This window comes from Narcine bancroftii, chromosome 1 (genome assembly GCF_036971445.1).
Source record: "Narcine bancroftii isolate sNarBan1 chromosome 1, sNarBan1.hap1, whole genome shotgun sequence".
Taxonomy (NCBI): Eukaryota; Metazoa; Chordata; class Chondrichthyes; order Torpediniformes; family Narcinidae; genus Narcine; species Narcine bancroftii.
In genome coordinates, this window is record NC_091469.1 from 160,124,250 (window position 1) to 160,148,475 (window position 24,226).

General features: G+C 49.6%; 1 protein-coding gene across 1 annotated transcript in view; it reads right to left on the reverse strand.

Annotated features, from left to right (window-relative positions):
- Positions 1-6,115: 6,115 nt before the first annotated feature.
- phf24 (PHD finger protein 24) overlaps positions 6,116-24,226 on the reverse strand; it is a 76,892-nt gene continuing 58,781 nt past the window's right edge. Inside the window, exons 4-8 of the mRNA XM_069904421.1 lie at positions 20,270-20,348; positions 18,685-18,887; positions 15,076-15,242; positions 7,268-7,369; positions 6,116-6,463 (exon numbers count right to left, since the gene is read on the reverse strand). Coding sequence (XP_069760522.1) covers positions 6,367-6,463; positions 7,268-7,369; positions 15,076-15,242; positions 18,685-18,887; positions 20,270-20,348 — 648 coding nt within the window. The 3' untranslated portion in view covers positions 6,116-6,366. The remainder of the gene's footprint in view (positions 6,464-7,267; positions 7,370-15,075; positions 15,243-18,684; positions 18,888-20,269; positions 20,349-24,226) is intronic.

A 24,226-nucleotide genomic window follows, 5' to 3' on the forward strand; every position in this document is an offset into this window, starting at 1 on the left:
TAGGTTGCGTCCACCAGAGGCTTGAACAGGAAAACGGCCGACCCGGTGGTTCCGGCAGTTTCGGCGCTCGCGCCCACACATCGCTAGGGCGCATTGACTGGAATGCACAGGGTTTGCATCCCACTGCTCGTTCTGTGACTGCAGCATCCGCCTGATGGCGCTGGCAGGGTTGATCAATCAACATCAGAAGGCTGCTCCCATTTGTCATTTGGACTTCGGCCTGTCACTTCTGGTCGTGCTTCTGGTAAGTGCATGGCACTTCAGTATGGGGACAGCGAGATGGATGGAGTGGCAAAGAAGGAATTTAGTATGTTGGCTTTCATAAATCAAAGTACAGAACACAGTAGTTGGGATGTGACGTTGAAGTTGTATGAGGCATTGGTGAGGCCAAATTTGAATACTGTGTGCGGTCTTGGTTGTCAAATTACAGGAAGGATATAAGCAGTATAGAGAGAGTGTGGAGGAGGTTTACGAGAATGTTGCCGGGGTTTCAGGGTTTGAGTTACAGGATGAGGTTGAGCAGGCTGGGACTTTATTCTCTGGAGTGTAGAAGATTGAGGGGTGATTTGATAGAGGTATTCAAAATTATAAGGGGGACGGATAGAATCAATCTGGACAGGCTTTTTCCACTGAGAGTGGGGGAGATTCAAACAAGAGGGCAGAGATTGAGAGTAAAAGAGGAAAAGTTTAAGGGAAACAAGGCGGGAATTTGTTCACGCAGAAGGTGATTGGGGTATGGAATGGTGGTAGAAGTGAGATCAATGTTAATATTCAAGGATAGGGTATATGAACGGGAGAGGTGTGGAGGGTTATGGCCAAATGTGACTTAGTGGGACTAGGTGGGAGATGATGTTCGGAACCGACTAGTAGGGCCAAACTGACCTGTTTCTGTGCTGTTAATGGTTTTATATATATATATATATATATATACTCGAGATGGCAGAGGTCGACAGCATCGAGTCCACGCTGCTGAAGATCCAGCTGCGCTGGATGGGTCACGTCTCCAGAATGGAGGACCATCGCCTTCCCAAGATCGTGTTATATGGCGAGCTCTCCACTGGCCACCGTGACAGAGGTGCACCAAAGAAAAGGTACAAGGACTGCCTAAAGAAATCTCTTGGTGCCTGCCACATTGACCACCGTCAGTGGGCTGATAACGCCTCAAACCGTGCATCTTGGCGCCTCACAGTTTGGCGGGCAGCAACCTCCTTTGAAGAAGACCGCAGAGCCCACCTCACTGACAAAAGGCAAAGGAGGAAAAACCCAACACCCAACCCCAACCAACCAATTTTCCCCTGCAACCGCTGCAACCGTGTCTGCCTGTCCCGCATCGGACTTGTCAGCCACAAACGAGCCTGCAGCTGATGTGGACTTTTTACCCCCTCCATAAATCTTCGTCCGCGAAGCCAAGCCAAAAGAATATATATATATACCACATCGGAAAGTGTAGGGTCATGCTCTTTGGCAGAAAGCAAGCAAACTATTTTTCAAAGGGGGAGAAAATTGAAAATTCCCAGATGTAGAGAGACTGAGAGTCCTCTTGCAGGATAGTCTGAAGGTGAACTTGCAGGTTGAGGTGGTGGTGAAGAAGGCCAATGCAACGCTGACGTTCATTTCGAGAGGAATCGAGTAGAAGAGCAGGAATGTGATGTTGAGGTTTATAAGGCACCGGAGGACCTCACTTGGAGAATTGTGAGCAGATTTGGGCTCCTCGTTTAAGAAAGGAGGAGGTTAACAAGGATGATTCTAGGAATGAAAGGGTTATAATTTGAGGAACATTTCATAGCTCTTGGCCTGTACTCGTTAGAATTACGAAGAATGCTGGGGTGGGAGGGGGAAATCTCATTGAAACATTTTGAATGTTCAAAGACATGGACAGGTTATTTCCCACAGTGGGAGAGTCTAGGACAAGAGGGCACAATTTCAGGATTGAAGGGTGATCATTTAGAACAGGGATGTGGAGGAATTTCTTCAGCCAGAGGGTAATGAATCTGTGGAATTTGTTTCCACAAGCAGTTGTGGAATCCAGGTGTATTTAAGGTAGAGATTGATAGGTTCTTGATTGGCCAGGGCTTTAAAGGTTATGGGAGGAGGCCGGGCTGTGGGGCTGAGTGGGGAAATGGATTGAACAGCAGGGCAGACTCGATGTCATCCTAGTGAACTTCTTTTGAACCCTCTCTAACAACAGCACATCTGTCCTTAAACGAGGAGCCCAAAACTGCTCACAAATTCTTCGTAAGGTCTCACCAGTGCCTCAACATCACATCCTTGCTCTTGTATTCGATTCCTCTTGAACGTCAGCATCGCATTGGTCTTCTTCACCACCCGCACATTTACCTTAAGGCCATCCTGTGCGAGGACTCCCAGGTCCCTTTGGATCTGGGGAGTTTCAATGTTCTCCCCATTTAGAAAATCGACCACGGACACACTTTTTTCGACCATAGTGCATGACCGGTCACTTCCTGACATTGTATTTTGTTCGCCTCTTCTCTGCCCATTCTCTGAGTCTGTCTAAGACCTTCAGCAGCCTCCATCTTTCCTCAGAGCTACCTGCTCCTCCACCAACCTCCATATGGTCTGCAAACTTGGCCACAAAGCCATTCATTCTGTGACCCAAATTGTTTGTGTTCAATGAGCAAAGAAGTGGCCCCCAACACGGACCCCTGTGGAATGCCATGAGCCACAGGCGACTAACTGACTTTTCTCCCTGGAGCTTGCATAAAGATTTATAAGATCATGTGTGTGGTGATATGTAATTACACCACTAGGCCACCAGGGGTCATCCCAGTGACCTTGTCTATAAAGCAGTCCAGAGCTATAGTCTAGCCTTCCAGGTTCATCTTGCAGTGAGACAAGACCTTCTTAGTGTATGTATTAGTTTATTAAATTATACTCACACTGCTGGTGTGGTTATTGTCAGAACAGGGTGGAGCATCAACAAGGTGATCGGTTACTGTCCTTCTCCCAGAGAGGAATTTAAAACTAAAGGATGTTAGAACAGTTCTGCCCAGGAACAGGCCTTTCAACCCACATGTCTGCACTGAACGGCAAAAACTTTTTTTTAAACTTAGACGTACAGCACGGTAACAGGCCTTTTCAGCCCATGATCCTATGCCTCCCATTTTAACCTGTACATTTTGAAGGGCCGGAGGAGAGTGGAGCCCTCAGGTGAACCCATACAGACACAGAGAGAACGGACTGCAGGGGGTCCGAAGCCCCGTTCCGATTGCTGGAGTTGCTATCGGATCGGTTTCCCCTGCTATTCCTGGCGGCCCCAGCACCGCAGAGTCAGTCGGCTCTGGAAACATGTGCCCTCACCCTCACTGGCTTCCCCCCCCTCTCCTCCTTACCCCAGAGAGGCTGTCATGCCCCCAGTTTGAGCCTGGGTCGGTATGAGCCACCCACACAGGGGATGCTGTCTGTCTCTCTCGGCGACTTCAGCCTCTGTCCCATGGACCACGCATCAACCTCCTCGGCAAATAAAACCTCTCCATTTCCCCGAATCCAGGAGCCCTTTCAATGTCCCGACCGCCCCGGCCTCCAGCCCCAGACCCCACCACTCTCTGCAAAGCCAACCCTTACCCCACACAACCGCACCCCTCACCCGAAATGTGTGTCCTCGAGTGGGCAACATTATTACCCTGGGAACGGGGCGAGGGCAGATTGCATGGCCAGCGCCTCTTGTCCGGAGAGAGCGATCCACTCCCGGAGCAGCATGTCTCCGCGGCTGTTCCGTCGGTTTCACCCCAGCCACAGGGGCGGTCGGTGACTGAGAGCGAGTCCCGGCAGCGGGTGCTGTTGGAAGGGTCCAACACTGGAAATGTCAGACGCTGGGACAGTCCAGGTGCATCGTCTGTTCAACATCTTTATTGGAGTCTGAGTCCCTTCAGGGGGAAGTATGGCTTGAGACAGATCACACGTCAGTAACATACATTCACATAGCGGGGGGGGTGGGGGGAGGGAATCTTGGAATTCATGCCAAAGGGATCAGCTTCCCATCTATCGACCTGCACACAACCCTTTCCACAACAAAGTGCCACAATCGGTCCTGCAATGCACCCCCACCCCTGCCCCTGCCCCTTACCCTTACCCCCACACTGCAGGTGATGGGGGAGAGTGTCCATAGATGAGGGTTACCATGGGGTGAGTGTCCGTGGGGAAGAATGTCCATGGAGGAGAATGTCCGTGGGGAGAGTGTCCGTGGAGGAGAGTGTCCGTGGAGAATGTCCGTGGGGGACGAGAGTGTCCGTGGGGAAGAGTGTCGGTGGGGGAAGAGTGTCGGTGGGGGAAGAGTGTCGGTGGGGGAGAGTGTCGGTGGGGAGAGTGTCCGTGGGGGAGAGTGTCCGTGGAGAATGTCCGTGGGGGACGAGAGTGTCCGTGGAGGAGAGTGTCCGTGGGGAAGAGTGTCGGTGGGGGAAGAGTGTCGGTGGGGGAGAGTGTCGGTGGGGAGAGTGTCCGTGGGGAGAGTGTCCGTGGGGGAGTGTCTTGGGAGGAGAAGTGTCTTGGGAGGAGAGTGTCCGTGGGGAGAGTGTCCGTGGGGGGGAGATTCGGTGGGGAAGAGAGTCCATGGGGAGGAGAGTCGGTGGGGGAGAGAGTCCGTGGGGGAGAGAGTCCATGGGGGGGAGAGTGTCTGTGGTGGAGATTGTCCGTGGGGGAGAATGTCCGTTGGGGAGACTGTCGATGGGAGAGACTGTCGATGGGGGATAGTGTCCGTCGGAGATAGTGTCCGTCGGGGAGAGTGTCCGTCGGGGAGAATGTCGGTGGGGGACTGTGTCGGTGGGGGTGAGTGTCGGTGGGGGAGGGTGTCAGTGTCCGTTGGGGAGAGTGTGAGTGGGGGAGAGTGTCCATCGGGGAGGGTTTCAGCAGGGGAGAGTGTCTGTGGGGGAGAGTGTTGGTGGGGGAGAGTGTTGGTCATGGAGAGTGTCGGTAGGGTAGATGGTCCGTCAGGGAGAGGGACCATCGGGGAGAGAGTCGGTGGGGTAGAGAGTCAGTGTGGGAGAGTGTCTGTGGGGGAGAGTGTCCGTGGGGGAGAGTGTCCGTGGGGGAGAGTGTCCGTGGGGGAGAGTGTCCCTGGGCAGTGGCCAGGAATGTGGTTAACCTATGACAGGATCTTGGATGAAGCAAGTGAGCTGATGCTATAAACAACTTATCAAGGCACAGAAGCTCATTGTACAGGTGATCCCACTTCACCTATTGCCCCCACTTCATCCCACCCCCTCCCCACTTCACCCACCTCTTTCTCACTCCCTCCCATAACTACCCTGCCTCAAACAGCACCACATTTCAGGGATCAATATTCAGCATTGTTTGGAGGGACTGAAATTCAGTGCCAGCGTCCCACTGGAGAGGGGGTTGGTGTCCGCCAACATCTTCCTCATCAGTGGGGAGGTGGGAGGGGGACAGAAAGGTGTTGGGAAAGCAGGATGGAGGGCAAGGTGTTGAGTGGAGGCATTAAGGGAGCAGGCATTTAGGCAGGTGAGGTGTTGAGAAGTGAGGTGTTTGAGGAGGGAGGGTTGCTGAGAGAGGTGAAGTGTTGAGGGAAAGGGAAGATTTGAATAGGAGGTGTTGAGCAGGGATGTGTTGAAGGAGTGATAGGTTTGAGGAAGGGGAGGGGGTTGATGGAGAGAAGATGAGGAGGGGACATGTTAAGAGTTGAGGTATTGATGGAGGGGGACATGTTGAGAGAGGAGATAGTGTTGAAGAGTGAGGAGTTGAGAACTGAGGAGTTGAGGGGAGATGTTGAGGGAGGTGCTGGGGAGGTGTTGGGGTGAGGTGTTGGAGTGAGGAGTTGAGGGGGAGGTGCTGGGGAGGTGTTGGGATGAGATATTGAGGGAGAGGTGTTGGGGTGAGGTATTGAGGGCTAGGAGTTGAGGGGGAATTGTTGGGCAAGATGCTGTGGAGGTGTTGGGGTGAGATGTTGAGGGTCGAGGAGTTGAGGTGAGATTTTGGGGAGGTGCTGGGGAGGTGGGGGTGAGGTATTGAGGGCGAGGAGTTGAGAGGAGTTGGGGATGTGTTAGGGTGAGATGTTGGGGGGTGAGAAGTTGGGGGAGATTTTGGGGGTTGAGTAGTTGGGGGAAGGTGTTGCGGAGGTGTTTAGAGGTGAGGCATTGGGGAGATGAGCTGAGGGGCGAGGTGTTGGGGGCGGAGTTTGGGGAGGTGTTGGGGAGGTGTTGAGGGGTGAGGTAGGGGGTTGAGGTGTTGAGGGGAGGAGTTGGGGGAAGTGTTTGGGGAGGTGTTGAGGGGTGAGGTATTAGGGTTGAGGAGTTGAGGGGAGGAGTTGGAGAGGTGTTGTGGGGAGGTGCTAGGGAGAGGAGTTGAGGGGTAAGGCATTGGGAGAGCAGGCTAAGCGAGGCTCCCACTCCTGTATTAGGCGCAGGGCTGGAGGTGAATGGCTGGGCTGTTGGGACGTGCAGCCAGGACGTAGATGGCACTTTCCTTCAGGAAGGTTTTCCAGGAGATTAGCCTGTAGGGAGAAGAGGGAGAAGGTCAGGATCTGGGCTGTGGCCAGGCAGAAGGAGTGAGCAACTGCACCCTGCCGAGGAAGCATGATCAGTTTGTTATGGACGGTTCACAGAAATCTCTACATCAGTTTCCAAGGCAACGTTTTGAACAGAGGAGAACTGAGTCATATTAGCTCAGGGGCAAGCAGGAAATAAAGAGGGGATGCGAGAAATGAAGGGGTGGAGGGAAGACGAGAGGGAAAAAGATGGGGACGGAGGGCATAGATAGAGAGGTTAAGGTGGAGATAGGGTGTGGGAGAGGGGAGAGAGAGGGAATGAATGAGAGAGAATGAGAACTAGAGGTAAAGAAACAGGGTAAGTTGAGGTGTTGTTCCTCCAATTTGTAGGTGGTCTCAGTCTGGCAGTGCATGAGACCGTGGAGAGACATGTCGGCACGGGAGGTGTCGGAATATTGAAATATGCTTCAGACAGAGTCGAGGTGCTGAACAAAGCAATCTTCCTGTCTGCGTCCAGTGTCTCCGACGTAGAGGAGACCACAGTGGGAGGACCGGATGCAGTGGACGACCCCTGCAGATTCACAAATGTTGCTTCACTTGGAAGGACTGTTTGGGGCCCCAAATGGCGTTGAGGGAGGAGGTGTGGGCGCATGTGGAGCATCTCCTGTGGTCACAGGGGGAGGTGCCAACGGGGCGATTAGAGGGGAAGGAGAAGTGAAGGGATTTGCAGAGGGCGCGGTCCTTCCGAGAGGGGACTCGGGGGTGGGGCGAGGTGCGGGTGGCTTGTAGTTGTGGTGAGACTACACTCACCTGCTCTCCTCCTGATCCTTGCAGAGCAAAGACCTGTCCTGAAGCCTCCCGCGACCTCGGCAAGCCGGGCTGCTCTCTGACATGGGCCCAACGTGGCTGATGCTGTGAGACAGACGGAGGACAATCATTGGAACTGTGCCATGGGGAGTTCCCCACCCCCTTTCATTCCCCCCCCCATCCTCTTCCACCCTTGCTCCACCCACAAGTGGGCCGGCGCTGTTGGCATAGCGGTTAGCGCAACGCCTTTACAGCACCAGCGATGGGGACTGGGGTTTGAATCCCGCGCTGTTGGCAAGGAATTTGTACGTTCTCCCTGCGTCTGGATGGGTTTTCCATGGAGGTTCCGGTTTCCGCCCACCATTCAAAAATGTACCGGGGCAGCAGATTAATGGGGGGCACTGACTCGTGGGTTGAAACTTAATGCGACGCATAATTTAATGTGACACAAATTTAAAACGACGCAAAATTGATGCAACACAATATTGATACTGTTACTATTTAAGACACTCCTTCCCCTTCAGTCCATAAAATACACCCAAAAGTGTTCAGGAAGCAAAATATTTGTGTAATGTACCGAGAAAAGCGAGAAAGTTTATTTCAAGAGCATTTCCAGCAATTCAGTAGATTTTATGGATTTTGATCACGGAAATCAAATTTTCCTATTACACGCTGTTTCTTCGATGTAACCTGTTTATAACCTTTACAAATAACATCCAGATGATTGACAACATGCTTCAAGCATAAAAAAAATAATGAACACTTCAGACCCTGCTTTTGATTCTAAGATGGCTAAAAGCCGATTTACAGACCTTGGAGAAACAATTACTAAAAAAAAATCACAAAAATTTGTTTAAGTATTTTTGTTTACCTCTGTTAAAAGAGGTGATGAAATCTGTATCTCCTTTTTCAATGTCCTTAATCACACAAAATAATGTTGTGACGGGCCCAGAGAACCCCAAAACCCAGCAGCAATAGAAATTCACCAAGACAAATGTTTACTTAAACAAAAATTGCTTTTAATTATCTTTAAAAATGAAAACAGAATCAAACTTTAATGTATTACTATTGACTTAACTAACCTAACTTAACCCCCTTCTAATTCTAAGTGCACCTGTATGTAAAGTGTGTGTAAGTTCAGGAAAGTTCTTTAATTCACAGTCCAATCTCACTTCTCACTCCTCCAAGTTCACCAGTAGGCAATTCTTAGACTGTGCACAGAATTTAACATTTATGAATCTTCACCAGGCTTTGGTGCTTGAAAGGTAAATGGTTACCACTCAGAAATGTTCTTGTCAGTTTTGAGAGTGATTTGTTGCTTGTTGAACACAAACTGATTCCTTCCTATCAGCCATGTCAGTGTCTTGCTGGAGAAAATTGCTCCATCAGGGTTTTTCAGATGATAATCTCTTTCTTTCAGGTTATCACAGAGTTCCTTTTTGTTTCCCTTATTTCAAGTGAAACATAATACAGCCAGTCCTCTCCTCTTGTATGGACCATAAGGTCTATGAACTCAGAACTCACAACCCGTCTTCCAAATGGGGTATTTCCACAAGCTTGCCAGCTTGTCCTGTTCTAGTCCCAGCTGCTGTTGAACTGTAGAACTGAATTCTCTCTCTCTCTCTCTCTCTCTCTCTCTCTCTCTCTCTCTCTCTCTCTCTCTCTCTCTCTCTCTCAGTGAAAACCATACGGCCCTCTTAGAACAGCCAACTGCACTCAGATAGACTGCGGCTCCGGGACTCAGTCTTCTGGAGTTCGTTCATCTATTGCTTTCCAAAACAAATAATCCATTACTCCACAGCAGGTCCAATTATCACCTACTTGTGAAGTCTCTATAGCCATTCTTCAAAGTTTGTGCAAAAGCACTCGGAGCCTGGACTGTCTGGCTTGAGCAGAGCTCTGGCATTTTAAATGAGGTCTACATTGTGAAGTATGTTTTGTGACTGCACTAAAAAAAACCCACAATTTATCTCCTTTAAAACATATCCATATAAAATATAACAATCTGTCACAACGTCATCAAGATGTTTTACCAAATTTTTTAAAATTTTCAAGTTGTTCCGGTTTTTGTCCCCAAATATTTTTTTAACCCCATTGATTCTATTACATCATCATATATTTGGAAAAATATATTTCCTCGTTTAAATAAGGTTTATCTCCAAAATCCAACAATGAAGACGCTGTTTACATCCGGTACCGCACGGATGGCAGTCTCTTCAATCTGAGGCGCCTGCAAGCTCACACCAAGACACAAGAGCAACTTGTCCGTGAACTACTCTTTGCAGACGATGCCGCTTTAGTTGCCCATTCAGAGCCAGCTCTTCAGCACTTGACGTCCTGCTTTGCGGAAACTGCCAAAATGTTTGGCCCGGAAGTCAGCCTGAAGAAAACTGAGGTCCTCCATCAGCCAGCTCCCCACCATGACTACCAGCCCCCCCACATCTCCATCGGGCACACAAAACTCAAAACGGTCAACCAGTTTACCTATCTCGGCTGCACCATTTCATCAGATGCAAGGATCGACAATGAGATAGACAACAGACTCGCCAAGGCAAATAGCGCCTTTGGAAGACTACACAAAAGAGTCTGGAAAAACAACCAACTGAAAAACCTCACAAAGATAAGCGTATACAGAGCCGTTGTCATACCCACACTCCTGTTCGGCTCCGAATCATGGGTCCTCTACCGGCACCACCTACGGCTCCTAGAACGCTTCCACCAGCGTTGTCTCCGCTCCATCCTCAACATCCATTGGAGCGCTTTCATCCCTAACGTCGAAGTACTCGAGATGGCAGAGGTCGACAGCGTCGAGTCCACGCTGCTGAAGATCCAGCTGCGCTGGATGGGTCACGTCTCCAGAATGGAGGACCATCGCCTTCCCAAGATCGTGTTATATGGCGAGCTCTCCACTGGCCACCGTGACAGAGGTGCACCAAAGAAAAGGTACAAGGACTGCCTAAAGAAATCTCTTGGTGCCTGCCACATTGACCACCGCCAGTAGGCTGATAACGCCTCAAACCGTGCATCTTGGCGCCTCACAGTTTGGCGGGCAGCAACCTCCTTTGAAGAAGACCGCAGAGCCCACCTCACTGACAAAAGGCAAAGGAGGAAAAACCCAACACCCAACCCCAACCAACCAATTTTCCCCTGCAACCGCTGCAACCGTGTCTGCCTGTCCCGCGTCGGACTTCTCAGCCACAAACGAGCCTGCAGCTGACGAGGACTTTTTACCCCCCTCCATAAATCTTCGTCGGCGAAGCCAAGCCTAAGAAAATCTCCAAAATCTCAAAAGGAATGGAGGTTTGGCTTGACCTAACCTTAGATTCTATTATTGGGCTGTTAATATTCATCATGTTATATTTTGGTAAGATTATGATAATAAAGGCCCAGTTTGGGTTGATTTTGAGTTGAATTCGGCTCAGAACTTTTCTATTCTTTCTTTACTTGGAGCCTTCTTGCCTTTTCCCATTGGTAAACCCCTGATTGATAATCTAGCGGTCAAACATATGATGAGGATTTGGTTCCAGTTTAGAAAACTTTTTGGACTTCAAAGGTTTCTTTTTGTTAGCCTGATTCTATCGAATTACTTTTTTTCAACCTTCTTAGATGGACTTTGTCTTTCAGGAATGGCCCAGATTAGATGTTAAACATTTTTATGATTTATTTATCGATAATAAACTTGCTACATTTAAGCAACTCTCTACTAAATTTAATGTACCAAATTTTCAGTTTTTTTCTAGATATTTGCAGATTAGGAATTTTCTCCATTCTCAGCTATCAAACCTCTTTCAAGCACCTGTTATAAATTCGATAGAAACAATTTACAATCTACAACCATCTCAGAAAAAATTCATACCTTCTGTAGATGATACTTTGCTGAAATTGAGGCAAGCTTCTTTGGATAAAGTTAAAAAGACATGAGAGCAGGATCACCATACTTCAATTCCTGAAGATTCTTTGATCTCTATTTTAAAATTGGTTAACACATCATCCTTATGTGCCCGTCACTCATTACTACAATTAAAAGTTGTGCATAGAACTTGTATATCAAAAGTTAAATGAGCTTATATTTATCCTAATTATTGGCTCTTATTTTGACAGGAATGAGGACAGTTCACTAATTCCTATGTTCTGGTCATATTCGACCCTTGTCAAATATTGGGAAGAGGTCTTCCGCACTTTATCAATAATTATTAATGTCAACCTAGCACCAGATCCTTTAATGGCCTTTTTTGGGATGGTTGATCAGAAGGTAGTGAACTTGTCCTTCATCTCGACATCATGTATTAGCCTTCACTGCTCTTATTGGAAGACGAGTTCTTCTGATGTGGAAAGACGCTGACCTGCCCACTCATCATCAATGGCTTATATGAGTTGATGTCATCTTTAATATTGATGAAAATTAGATGTTCAACAATGCTTTAAATTTAAATCTTTCAAATCTTTGGGCTCCTTTTTGAATTATTTTCATGACCTTTTAATGATGGTGATAACTAAATAGTCTGTAATTCTCATGGATTTGCATTTCTTGTTTCTTTTACTAGTATTGGAACTTTCTCTTTATATTAGCCATGCAACTTTGGAATGGTTTGGGGGTTTGGATTATAAAATTATTTTTAATATGTTTGGTTATTTTTAATTCTTCTCTTTTCCACTTTATCTTGGAATTTGTAGTGCTGCGTAATGTAATTTTTTTCTTATTTCAGTGAGTTTGCTTACTTTATTACAGCTGTATCATTGTTATGCCTCAATCTCTTTTTCTGTTGGATTCTTAGATAAAAATGTAATAAAAATATTGAAAGCGTGACGGTTTATATTATATATTAATGTCTTTAAAAGGGATAGATTGTGGGGGGTTTAGGGTAAGTCACTTCACAAACACATTAACACCACCTCTCATTTAAAATGCAGGAGCTTTGCTGAAGCCCATATATGCAGGCACCAGTGGCTTTGCAAAAGACAATGGGACTCTTGTGGAAGGAACTTCAAAAGCAGGTGCAAATGGAAGAGACTGACCTCAAGAAGCTGATAAGATTATTCAAAGACTAGGTCTGGAGCCTAAGCGGAGTCATGTGGTTTTACAAACAGAGAAAGAGAAAAAAATCGTGATTCTTTGGAGAGAGAGAGAGAGAGAGAGAGAGAGAGAGAGAGAGAGAGAGAGAGGGAGAGTGAGAGCGAATTCAGTTCTGCAGTGGCTTTTGAGTCTTTAGCATGGCAAGCAGGCAAGCTTGGTTGAAAACCCTATTTTGAAGATGGGTTGTGAGTTCTGAATTTAGCCTGATGACAAACCCTTGTAGTCCTTACAAGAGGAAATGGCTGGCCAGAGTGTTTCACCTGAAATAAGGGAAACAAGAAGAACTCTGTGGTGACCTAGAAGAAGAGGTTATCATTTGGAAAAATCCATGATGGGGAAAGTTTCTTCGGCAAGACACTGAAGCAACTGATGGAAGTAAATCAGTTTTTTTGTGTATCCAATGAGCAATGAATCTCTCACTGAAACCAACAAGAACCTTCCTGACCAGTAACGATTTACCTTCAAGCACCAGAGCTTGGTGAAAATTCATAAATGTTAAATTCTGTGCACAGTATAAGAATTGCCCGCAACCAGTGAACTTGGAGGAATGACAAGTGAGATTGAACTGTGAATTAAAGAACTTTTCTGAACGTACACACACATTATAGTTATGTGCATTTAGAATTAGAAGGGGGTTAAGTCAAGTTAAGTTAATAGTAATAAGTTAAAGTTTGATCCTGTTTTAATGTTGAAAGAGAATTAAAATCAACTTTTGTTTAAGTAACCAGTTGCCTGGGTGAATTTCTATTGCTGCTGGGTTTTGGGGTCCTATTTGGCCTGCAAAAAGAGAGACAAAAAAAGGAAACTACATTCAGCTGACCAACAACATGCTTCAGGCATACAAAACCAGGAAGTGTGACGCGTCATTAAAAATTAATTTTCTCCATTTGCCTTTGGACGTCTTCCCTGCTAATCTTGGTGCAGTCAGTGACGGACACGGTGAAAGGTTTCACCAGGACATTGCGGCCATGGACCAGCCGTATCATGGCAACTGGAATCCATCAATGCTGGTTGACTATTGTTGGGCACTAACGTGAGAGGCATCAGATGCCTAGTACAAACAAAAATCAGCGGCAAAACATTTTTAGTTCAGATGAACTAATGCAATGTGTCAGCATCATTATTCAATTAAAAATGTTAAACTCAATAAAGGTTAAATTAATGTTTCTCCATCTTCCTACATAATACAGCAAATCTGAAATTATCTTTATGTTCAGCTTGAAGTTATCTATCATAATCTCCATTTTGTTTCCAGGAAACATATCATTTGAAAAAAACTGTTGACGAGTATTAACAGCACCAATGTAATAGTTGAGTTTTTGAACCCATCTTTCAGGTCAAATTTAGAGGGGGTCGACTTTTACACGGTTCATACTTTTGACCGTGGTAAGTACCTGCATTGTTCAAGGTGTCGGGACCTTGAATGGTTGGGACCGGGACCGAGTCGTACGTCCACATTCAGCGTACTCAGGAGCTCAGATGGGCAGGTAGCCAGGATGAGGATCCGTAGTCAGGGCGTCGGGAGCTCAAAGGGGGAGGCCAGGGGAGGATCCACAGAGGGGCATTGGGAGCTCAGATGGGTAGGGTCAAAAATAGGATTATTATATGCATATATATGGAGTGTACATTGCACAATGCTTATGTCAATAAACATTTAATTTCCTTGGTTGATGTGACAATAAACTTGAACTTGATCATTCTACTGCTAACACTGGCACAGAGGCCATTCAGTTCCTCGAACCTGTGCTAACATCCATTCAGGCAATGACCAGATCGTTGGCTCAGTCCACCCAGTTGAACTCTGGTCACATTCCAGCACGAGGAGTGCATTCTCAGTTACCAGGGCTCTTTGAACCAAGTCCAGGCTTATCCAGGTTGGAGCATGCAAAAGGATCAGAGAAACGCAGCAAGTCAAGCGACATCCCGAGGAGGTAAAACATTCCAGGCCTGGGCCCTTCATCAGGAACGTGGAAAAAAAATGGAGGGGAAGGAGGAGAGGAGAGGTGGGAGGAGGAAGGAAGAGGCTGGGGGAGGACCTAAAAATGTTTTGCCACTGATTTTCATTTGTACTCGGCATCTGATGCCTCTTGCTAACAGGTGGGGGGTAGAAGAGAAAAAAGCTGATGTGGAGAGGGGGCAGCTTTCTGATATGAGAGGGAGGGGAAGGAGGTGGGGAGCAGTAAGACAGAGGGATAGGGACAGAGACCAGGGGAGAGGGTTGATGGAAATTGGAGAAGACCATGGTAGGTGAATGCCAAGACAGAAATATTAGGTGTCGTTTCCCCCAATTTGTGGGTGGTCTTGGTTTGGCAGCACATGAGGCCATGGACAAGACATGTCGGTGTGGGAGTGGGGAGCAGAACTGAGCTGGTTGGCCACTGGGAGGTCCCTGTCACTGACGCGAACAGAGTGAAGGTGCCCAGTCTGCGCCCAGTCTCTCCGACGTAGCGACGGGAGCACCAGATCCAGTGGATAAACCCTGGCAGCTACACAAGCTTTGCTTCACTTGGAAGGGCTGGTTTTGGGCCCCGAACGGCTGTGTGGGGCGCCAGGACAGCACTTCCTATGGCAAGGATGAGTAACCGAGGAAGTCACAGAGGGAGCAGGCCCTACGGAAGGCGGAGAGGTGAGGAGAGGGCGCCTGCACACATTTTTGCTCGTACCTGGATGAAGGGCTCAAGCCCGAAATGTTGGCTGTGTGCCTTCATCCAACGTTCTTATGCTCTCTTGTTCTCACCTGACACTGCACGACTGTGACTCCTTGGTGCTTTTGAGGAACCAGGAATGTTGGGCCCTCTTGCACTCGCCAGCGGTGATCTGTCCGTCTTGATTCTGGTCCAAGCTGAGGAAGATGTCCCTGGCCTTCTTGAGCTCCTTGGGCGTCAGGAGGCGCAGCAGAGAATTCTGGGAGCGGACAAGATTAAGGAAAAAAAAGGAAGTGCCAACAAGGTTCTGTAGAGAATGCCAGAATTAGGAGTGCGTTCAGTGTAACCACAAGGGCAGGGAGCAGGGGTCAAAGTGGAAGACAAGGCTGGGAGTTCAGGTGTAGAATGAAACACGAGTGTCTCCAAGTGCTGTGATTGTGGTAAAAGCAAGGAGATGCAGGAAGAACTCAGGTCCATAGGAGCTAGAGATGATTCGAGAAGAAGGACTCAGGCCCAATTTGCGGAAGAACAGAGGGCCAAATACATAGGTTATAGGGTGGCATGGTTACTGGTGCAGCGACCGGGGTTGAAATCTGGTGCTGTCTGTAAGGAGTTTGGGTGAGAGGCTCAGTGGCTGAAGGGGCTGCTGGACACGGACTCATGGGAACCAGGTATCAGAGCCGGGATTTGAGAGGGGGCTGAGTGCCGGGAGGGGCTCCCGAAGGGGCCCTCAGGCACTGAAGGCCCTCTCGATTGGGTTGGGGGCTGGGGCCTGGAGCTCGGGCGGCCGATGGGGAGTCTGTGTGGCTGCGGAGGCCATGGGAGGTGCTGACGGCTAATCCACGGACACTCGGTGGCTTTGAAGGGAGAATCTGATTGTTCGGGGGCCGGGCAAGGTTTACAGCGACACTATGTTTGCCTTACAGTGGGCAGAAGTATATCCCATATATTCCATTTTTATGTATTATTACGCAGCAATAAAAGGAACCTGTGAAACTTTACACAGGACAGAACGAGGCCCTTCAACCCAACATCCAAGGGGGTCTACCGTGCTTACGTTTGGCCTATATCCCACAGAACTCTCCCTTTCTATCCACCTGCCTATGTGTCTTCCAAGCATTGTAATTACCCCCAACCTTACCTCTTGGTTCTACACACCCGCCTCCCTCTCTCGATGTGAGAATGTAGCCCCCTCAGGTTTCTTTTATATCCTTCCCCTCTCACCTTCAACCCGTGGCCTCTAAGTTTAGGCACCGCTATCCTGTGAAAAAGATTGACTATTCACCTTATGGTACTCTTAGAGGCCCCCCCCCCCATCCTACTTCCATCCTGGGCAAAAGTCCAAGCTAACCCAATCATAATTTGACCCCTCCAGTGCACCTCCACATCGTAGCAGGGTTTGAAGGGCGTCTCCATCTCCCACTCTCTCTCTCTCCCTCTCTCCCTCATTCACATGCTTTCTCCCTCTTTCTTTCTTACTGATCTCTCTCTCATTTTCACTCTTTCATACTCTCACCCCATCACTCTCTACCTCACTCCTCTCTCTCTCCCCTCTCTACACCTTTCTCTCATTCTCTCCCTTTCACTCCCTCTCTCTCTCCATCACACTCTCACCCTCTCTCTTCCAATTGGTCTCTACCTCACCTCTCTAACTCCCTCCTCCCTCTTTCTCCTTTCTCTCTCGCTCTCTCCCATTCTTTCTCTCTCATTCCCTCTCTCCATCATACTCTCACACTCTCTCTTCCCCTTGCTCTCTACTCACTCCTCTCCCCTCTCTACCTCCCTCTTCCCTCTCTCTTTCTCTCCTCCTTCACACCCTCTGTCTCTACTCACTCCTCTCTCTCTCCCCTCTCTACCTCCCTCTTCCCTCTCTCATTCTCTTTCCTCCTTCTCGCCCTCTCTCTCTCTCTACTCACTCCTCTCTCTCTCTCTCTCCCCTCTCTACCTTCCTCTTCCCCCTCTCTCTCATTCTCTCTTTCCTCCTCGCCCTCTCCCTCTACTCACTCCTCTCTCTCTCTCTCTCTCCCCTCTCTACCTCCCTCTTCCCTCTCTCTCTCATTCTCTCTTTCCTCCTTCTCACCCTCTCCCTCTACTCACTCCTCTCTCTCCCCCCTCTCTACCTCCCCTCTCTCTCTCATTCTCTCTTTCCTCCTTCTCGCCCTCTGTCTCTACTCACTCCTCTCTCTCTCCCCCTCTCTACCTCCCTCTTCCCTCTCTCTCTCATTCTCTCTTTCCTCCTTCTCACCCTCTACCTCTACTCACTCCTCTCTCTCCCCCCTCTCTACCTCCCCTCTCTCTCTCATTCTCTCTTTCCTCCTTCTCGCCCTCTCCCTCTACTCACTCCTCTCTCTCTCCCCCCTTTCTACCTCCCTCTTCCCTCTCTCTCCCATTCTCTCTTTCCTCCTTCTTGCCCTCTCCCTCTACTCACACCTCTCTCTCTCCCCCTCTCTACCTCCCTCTTCCCTCTCTCTCTCATTCTCTCTTTCCTCCTTGCCCTCTCCCTCTACTCACTCCTCTCTCTCTCTCTCCCCCCTCTCTACCTCCCTCTTCCCTCTCTCTCTCATTCTCTCTTTCCTCTTCGCCCTCTCCCTCTACTCACTCCTCTCTCTCTCCCCCCTCTCAACCTCCCTCTTCCCTCTCTCTCTCATTCTCTCTTTCCTCCTTCTCGCCCTCTCCCTCTACTCACTCCTCTCTCCCTCCCCCCTTTCTACCTCCCTCTTCCCTCTCTCTCTCATTCTCTCTTTCCTCCTTCTCGCCCTCTCCCTCTACTCACTCCTCTCTCTCTCCCCCCTTTCTACCTCCCTCTTCCCTCTCTCTCTCATTCTCTTTCCTCTTCGCCCTCTCCCTCTACTCACTCCTCTCTCTCTCCCCCTCTCTACCTCCCTCTTCCCTCTCTCTCTCATTCTCTCTTTCCTCCTTCTCGCCCTCTCCCTCTACTCACTCCTCTCTCTCTCCCCCCTCTCTACCTCCCTCTTCCCTCTCTCTCATTCTCTCTTTCCTCCTTCTCGCCCTCTCCCTCTACTCACTCCTCTCTCTCTCCCCCCTCTCTACCTACCTCTTCCCTCTCTCTCATTCTCTCTTTCCTCCTTCTCGCCCTCTCCCTCTACTCACTCCTCTCTCTCCCCCCTCTCTACCTCCCTCTTCCCTCTCTCTTTCTCTCCTCCTTCTCGCCCTCTCCCTCTACTCACTCCTCTCTCTCCCCCTCTCTACCTCCCTCTTCCCTCTCTCTCTCATTCTCTCTTTCCTCCTTCTCGCCCTCTCCCTCTACTCACTCCTCTCTCTCCCCCTCTCTACCTCCCTCTTCCCTCTCTCTCTCATTCTCTCTTTCCTCCTTCTCGCCCTCTGTCTCTACTCACTCCTCTCTCTCCCCCTCTCTACCTCCCTCTTCCCTCTCTCTCTCATTCTCTCTTTCCTCCTACTCGCCCTCTCCCTCTACTCACTCCCCTCTCTCTCCCCCTCTCTACCTCCCTCTTCCCTCTCTCTCATTCTCTTTCCTCCTTCTCGCCCTCTCCCTCTACTCACTCCTCTCTCTCTCCCCCCTCTCTACCTCCCTCTTCCCTCTCTCTCATTCTCTCTTTCCTCCTTCTCGCCCTCTCCCTCTACCTCACTCCTCTCTCCACGTCTCCCTCTCTCCCATTCCCGTTTCCTCTTTAACCCTGCCCCCTCCTCATGAGGTACCGAGGTTTGCCGCGGCCACCCACCTGTGAGCGGAACTTCTGCAGCACCAGTAGGGACTCGTGGTACAGGAAGTCGGTCCACTCCATCTGGCCCTTCCTCTCCCCATCCAAGGCGGAGAACTGGGACAACACGGCCTCCTCCATCTCCTCATTCATCTGCTCATCAAACAGCTGCTTGTGAACAACGTGCTTGTAATGGAGGAAGTCGTCGGAGGTCAGACATGATTCTGGAAAAGCAAAGGGCAGTGAGGAGAGAGTCAGGAGGAGGGACACAGGTCGCGGGAGGTCTGGAAGGGGGCAAGAGCTCAGAGCGAGGGAGTTCCCCAGGGCTGACTTGCTCCCTCAGAGTGAGGGAGCTCCCCAGGCCTGACCTGCTCCCTCAGGGTGAGGGAGCTCCCCAGGCCTGACCCTCTCCCTCAGGGTGAGAGAGATTTCCAGATACCTGCTTCCACAAAGGGGGGTCTCTGCTCAGTGAAAGTGGTATCCTCGCTTGTGGAGAGGTCTGGCGGGGGGGAGGGGGTGTTCAGGGGGTGTCCGCTCTGGGAGAGGGAGCTCCCTCAGGGCGATGATTTTTGGGTAGGAGGGTGGTCAGAGTCTCCCTGACAAATCCCATCAGGAATTCTGCACCAACCGCTGAAGCATGAGTAAATCCCAAAGGGTGAACGGGGGTGGGGGGGGGGTGGGAGGGGGGACGTGGAGGGAGAAGGGCGCAGGGCACTAGAGAACGGGAGATCACTCTTTCTCACCCTCCGCCGCTACCAGCTATCAGACCCAGAATGCGAGAGGGTGGGGTTACTGACCGTGCCGGAGGTTCAGATCTGGAGCTCGGGCTGCCAGTTCGGTTCGGAGCTGTTGGGGGGGGCGGGAGCGCTGGAGGCGAATCCACGGACACTCGGTAACTCGGGGGGGTGCAGGAGTGCTGGAGACAAATCCACGGACACTCGGGGGGGGTGGGCGCTGGAGGTGAATCCACGGACACTCGGTGACTCGGGGGGGCGGGAGCGCTGGAGGCGAATCCACGGACACTCAGGGGGGTGGGCGCTGGAGGTGAATCCACGGACACTAGGTGATTCTGAGGGGGGAGCGGGAGCGCTGGAGGCGAATCCACGGACATTCGGTGACTCTGGGGGTGGGGGGGTCCCCTCCTTTGTTTCTCTTTCTCTGTCTGGTAAGAGGCGCTTCAGGCAATTGTCCAACTTACAGCTGGAAAAAGCAAATTTCGTTTAATCTGACACTAATTTTATTGAAATGAGAATAAATTGAATCTGGGATCTTAGCTCCAGACCCGAAACCTACTGATTCATTCCATCTGCTCGTTATATATTCCAGCAGGAGGGTTCTTTTAAAAATTTTTCTCAGGATCCCGGCGCCCCTGGCAATGCCAGCATTTATTAGCCTATCCTTAATTGGCCCTGTGAGCTCAGCCCCATCCTTCCACCCTGCAGTTATATAGCCATGGATGAGTCAAGTGATTGGGTGAACAAGCTCCCATGTTATCTCGCTCTGGTCCCAACATCCAAGAATTCAGGAAAACCCATCGGGGGTGAGGTGGGGTGTGGGGGGCGGGGTGCAGGGTCAAGGTCAGGGCAATCCGAGGACGCGGACTGACCTGGGATGATCCTACACTGTCGGAGGACCTCCTTCAGGCTGAACATCTCTTCCTCAGTGAGCAGGAGGTTCACGTTGTCCTGAGCGAGAGAGAGGGGAGGGAGGGAGGGTGAGAGAATGGGCAGGAGAGTGAGAGGGAGCGATAGAGAGAGAGAGCAGGTGTGAAGAGGGAATGTGAAGGAAAGAGAGGGAGGGAGTGAAAAAGAGGGAGGGGGAGGGAGGGAGAGTGTCAAGACTTTGAAGAATGTAGGTGATGAGAGAGGAGACACAAAAGTGTATCGATGAGGCCACTCAGCCCATCCAACACTGTTCTATGGAATTGCACTCTGACACTTACCTGTTCCGACACAAGCCCAAAATCAATCAGGTGCTCCGAAAATTGAGTGGGTATTCCATGGGCGCCTTGATCCACCATCGGTGCATGGGCGATTATTTATTTTTTTAAATTTAGTCACACATCACAGTAATAGGCCCTTTCAGCCCACAAGCCCCGTGTCGCCCAATTACACCCAACCTCCGTTCATGTTGGAGGGGGGGAGGAAACCAGAGTGCCCGGAGGAAACCCACGCAGACACGGGGAGAACCGTCAAGCTCTGTACAGGCAGCACGGGATTTGAACCCAGGTCGCCGGCACTGTAACGGCATTGCACTGACCACCACACCAACCATGCCGCCCAGCCAGGACCAGTTTCCTGCATGAAGCCCACATCCCTCGACTCCCTCACCATCTCAATGGAACAGAGAACAGTGGTGCACAGGAATAGGCCCTTCAGCCCAATGTGGCTGTGACGGCCATGATACCAGATGAAAACAATCCCATCTCCCTTGACATGGTCCTTATCTCCCCACTCCCTTCCTGTTCATCCGTCGGACTAAAGTATCTGGTTCCACCTCCTCCTTGAACTAGGTAACCATCTCTCTCTGTGTCATAAATTTCCTGTGGAATTTCCCCCTCTCAGGTTAAATCAGTGCCCTCTGACAAAACAGTGTTCTCCGGTCCTCCGTGCAAAACAGCGAGACATAACACACATACAGATAAACAATATGTATACAGGACAAGAATTCATATCTAAAAATAAATAAATGTTGTTTCATGAATATGAGAGTCTTGGAGGGTGAGTGTGAGCAGTTCCTTTGGTCGTTCAGCGATCTCACCTCCCGTGGGAAGAAGCTGTTCCTCAGCCTGGTGGAGCTGGGTCTGATCCTCCTGTATCTCTTCCCTAACAGGAGCAGCTGAAAGATTTCATGCACCCTTTTCAGACAACAATCCCGGTGGATCACGCCGATGGGGTGGTGGTGGTGGGGGGGGGGGGGGGTGGGGGGAGATGAGACTCCACTGATCCTCTCTGCCATTCTTACGATCCTGTGGATTGACCTCCGATCCATTTCTCTGCAGCCACCGTACCCCATTGATGCAGCCGGCTAGGATGCCCTCGATGGAGCCCCTATAGAAGGTTGACATAATGGTGGCCAGTAGCCTTGCCCACTTCAGTCTTCTCAGGCACTGTTGTGTCTTCCTGAATACATGAAGAGATGTTGAGTGTCCATGATAGGTCACTAGTTAAGTGAACTCCAAGGAACTTGGTGGCTCCACTCTCTCCACTACAGAGTTATTGATGTGTAGTGGAGGGTGGTTGTTCCTGGTCCTCCTGAAGTCCACGATCATCTCCTTTGTCTTGTCCACATTGAGACTGAGGTTGTTCCTCTCGCACCACGTCACGAGATTTTCCACCTCTTCTCTGTAGTGCGACTCGTCGTTGTTGCTGATGAGGCCGACGACTGTCGTGTCATCTACAAACGATGGTACTGTCAGAGCTGGATCTGGTGATGCAGTCGTGGGCCAGACTGTGGTCTTTCCATTACGAGGCCCAGGATCCAGTTACAGAGAGGTTTAAGAGACAGGCAGACGGATGAAAGAAAAATAGAGTGTTACGACGATGGGAGGGTTTAATTTTTCTTCGGTGGAATCACGGTCTGAAGGGCCTGTATGGTGCTGAAATGTTCTTGTAGCTCATACTGGGCAATATTCTCTGCACCCTCTCCAAGACCCCCACACCCTTCCTGTTCAATGGTGACCACAATACTCCACATGTGGCTAAAACAAAGTTTTAATGCAGTTGTAACATGCCTTTTCTGCCCATTCCCTGACCAATGAAGGCATGTAGTCTGTATGTAGGCCTTCTTTCCTACCAGATCCACTTGGGTGGCACAGACCACATCCTCTCGACGCATCGGTACCCCTGAGGTGCTGGCGACTGATGAACATCTTCCTCACCACCCTGTGTCACCACTTTCAGGGGACTAATGGGCCTGCACCCCCAAGTCCCTCTGCTCCTCAATTCCTCCCCAGCACCATCCCTTTCACACCCGCTCCACTGGGTACACTGACCGGGATGTGAGGAGGTGCTGGGGTGGAGGGGGGGTTCCCGGTCGTGTCGGGGGTTCGGATCTGGAGCTCGGGCTGCCAACGGTTCGGGCTGGACTTGGCGGGACGGCGGGTGTGCTGGAAGTGAATCCACGGACACTCGGCAACTCTGGGAGGTTCCTCTCCTTTGCTTTTCTTTCTCTGTCCGTAAGAGGCGATTCAGGCAATGGAGAATCTGTCTTCCTTACAGCAGGTAAAAGGCAATTTTGTGGACTATGACACTGTTCTTATGACATGAAAATAAATTGAATCTTGAATCACAGCCTGATTGGGGAAGTAGAGTACCCAGGAATGTTGATGACTACAGAAGGGAACGAACAGCCAGGTCCATCACAGACTCTGACCTCCTGTCCACTGCAGACATTTACGTGAGGCGATGCCTCAAGAAGGCCGCCAGCATCAGAAAGGATTCTTTCCAATAGCTATCAGGCTCTTGGACCTCCCCTTGCTCCACTTTCTGAGATGTCCTACTTCGGGCTCGTTCTGGCTTCTTCCTCGAAGAAGGTCTCAGGCCCGAAACATCCGCAATGTATCTTTGTCTCCTATAGACGCTGAAAAGACCGGCTGACTTCCTCCGGCATCTCGGTGTGTTTTGACAACAATGAACCACAAAAGGAGAGTCTGCTCTGTAATAATACCACTAGGTTATGCACCAAAGTAACTGAACATTTATGATCTGTCTTACGGATAAATTGACTCTTTAAATTTAATGTAGTTTACTTTCTTTTTATACATCTGGCAAGAACGTGCTCGGGAAGTGAAAGGCCTTCAAAGCTGAAGTCTTGAGAGTTCAGAGCTTGCACGTTCCCATCAGGATGAAAGGCAAAGTTAACATCCTCGGTTTTCATGGGATATTGGAGATCTGGTTAAGAAGAGAACCAGACGATGGAATGTGGAAATGCAGAGTTGCATTCCCCACCCCAGAGAAAATCACGTACGATCTAAGGAAGAAACACGGTACGTTTGGTAGAGTGGGGACAACCTCACTTGAAATAAATTGACACACAGACCCTCCACCCCTTCAAAATAGGGGTACTGTAACAATCCGTCCCAGCGGGGAAATGATCGAGGAAGTGGGACATGGCACGGGTGACGGGTTCCTTCAGTTTCTTTTTTATTTAATTTATGTTAATTTAAATTCTTTTTAATTTCTTACCCTTTGTTACTGAGCCTTTCGGATTGTTTTTTTTCTCCCCAGGATTTTCTCCTAGGGTTCTGTCGGGGTTTTGACCCCCACCCCCCCCCCCCCCCCCGGAATTTGTCTCGATGTAATTTAATTGACTCTATTCTCAGTTGTTCGAGGGTGGGGGATAAATACAGACTCTGTATGTTATATGAACGTTTAAAAAAAAAGATTATAATGGTCTGTTTGAATTTTACGCCTCTATAACATATTCAAAAAGAGAAGGTGGGCAGCGGATATAGAGAACAAGGAGCAAATGAGGAACTTGAGGTGTATACAAAATGCAAGAAAAAAATTTCAGAAGGAACTCAGAAAGGCCAGAAGACACGAGGTTGCTTTGACAGATGATG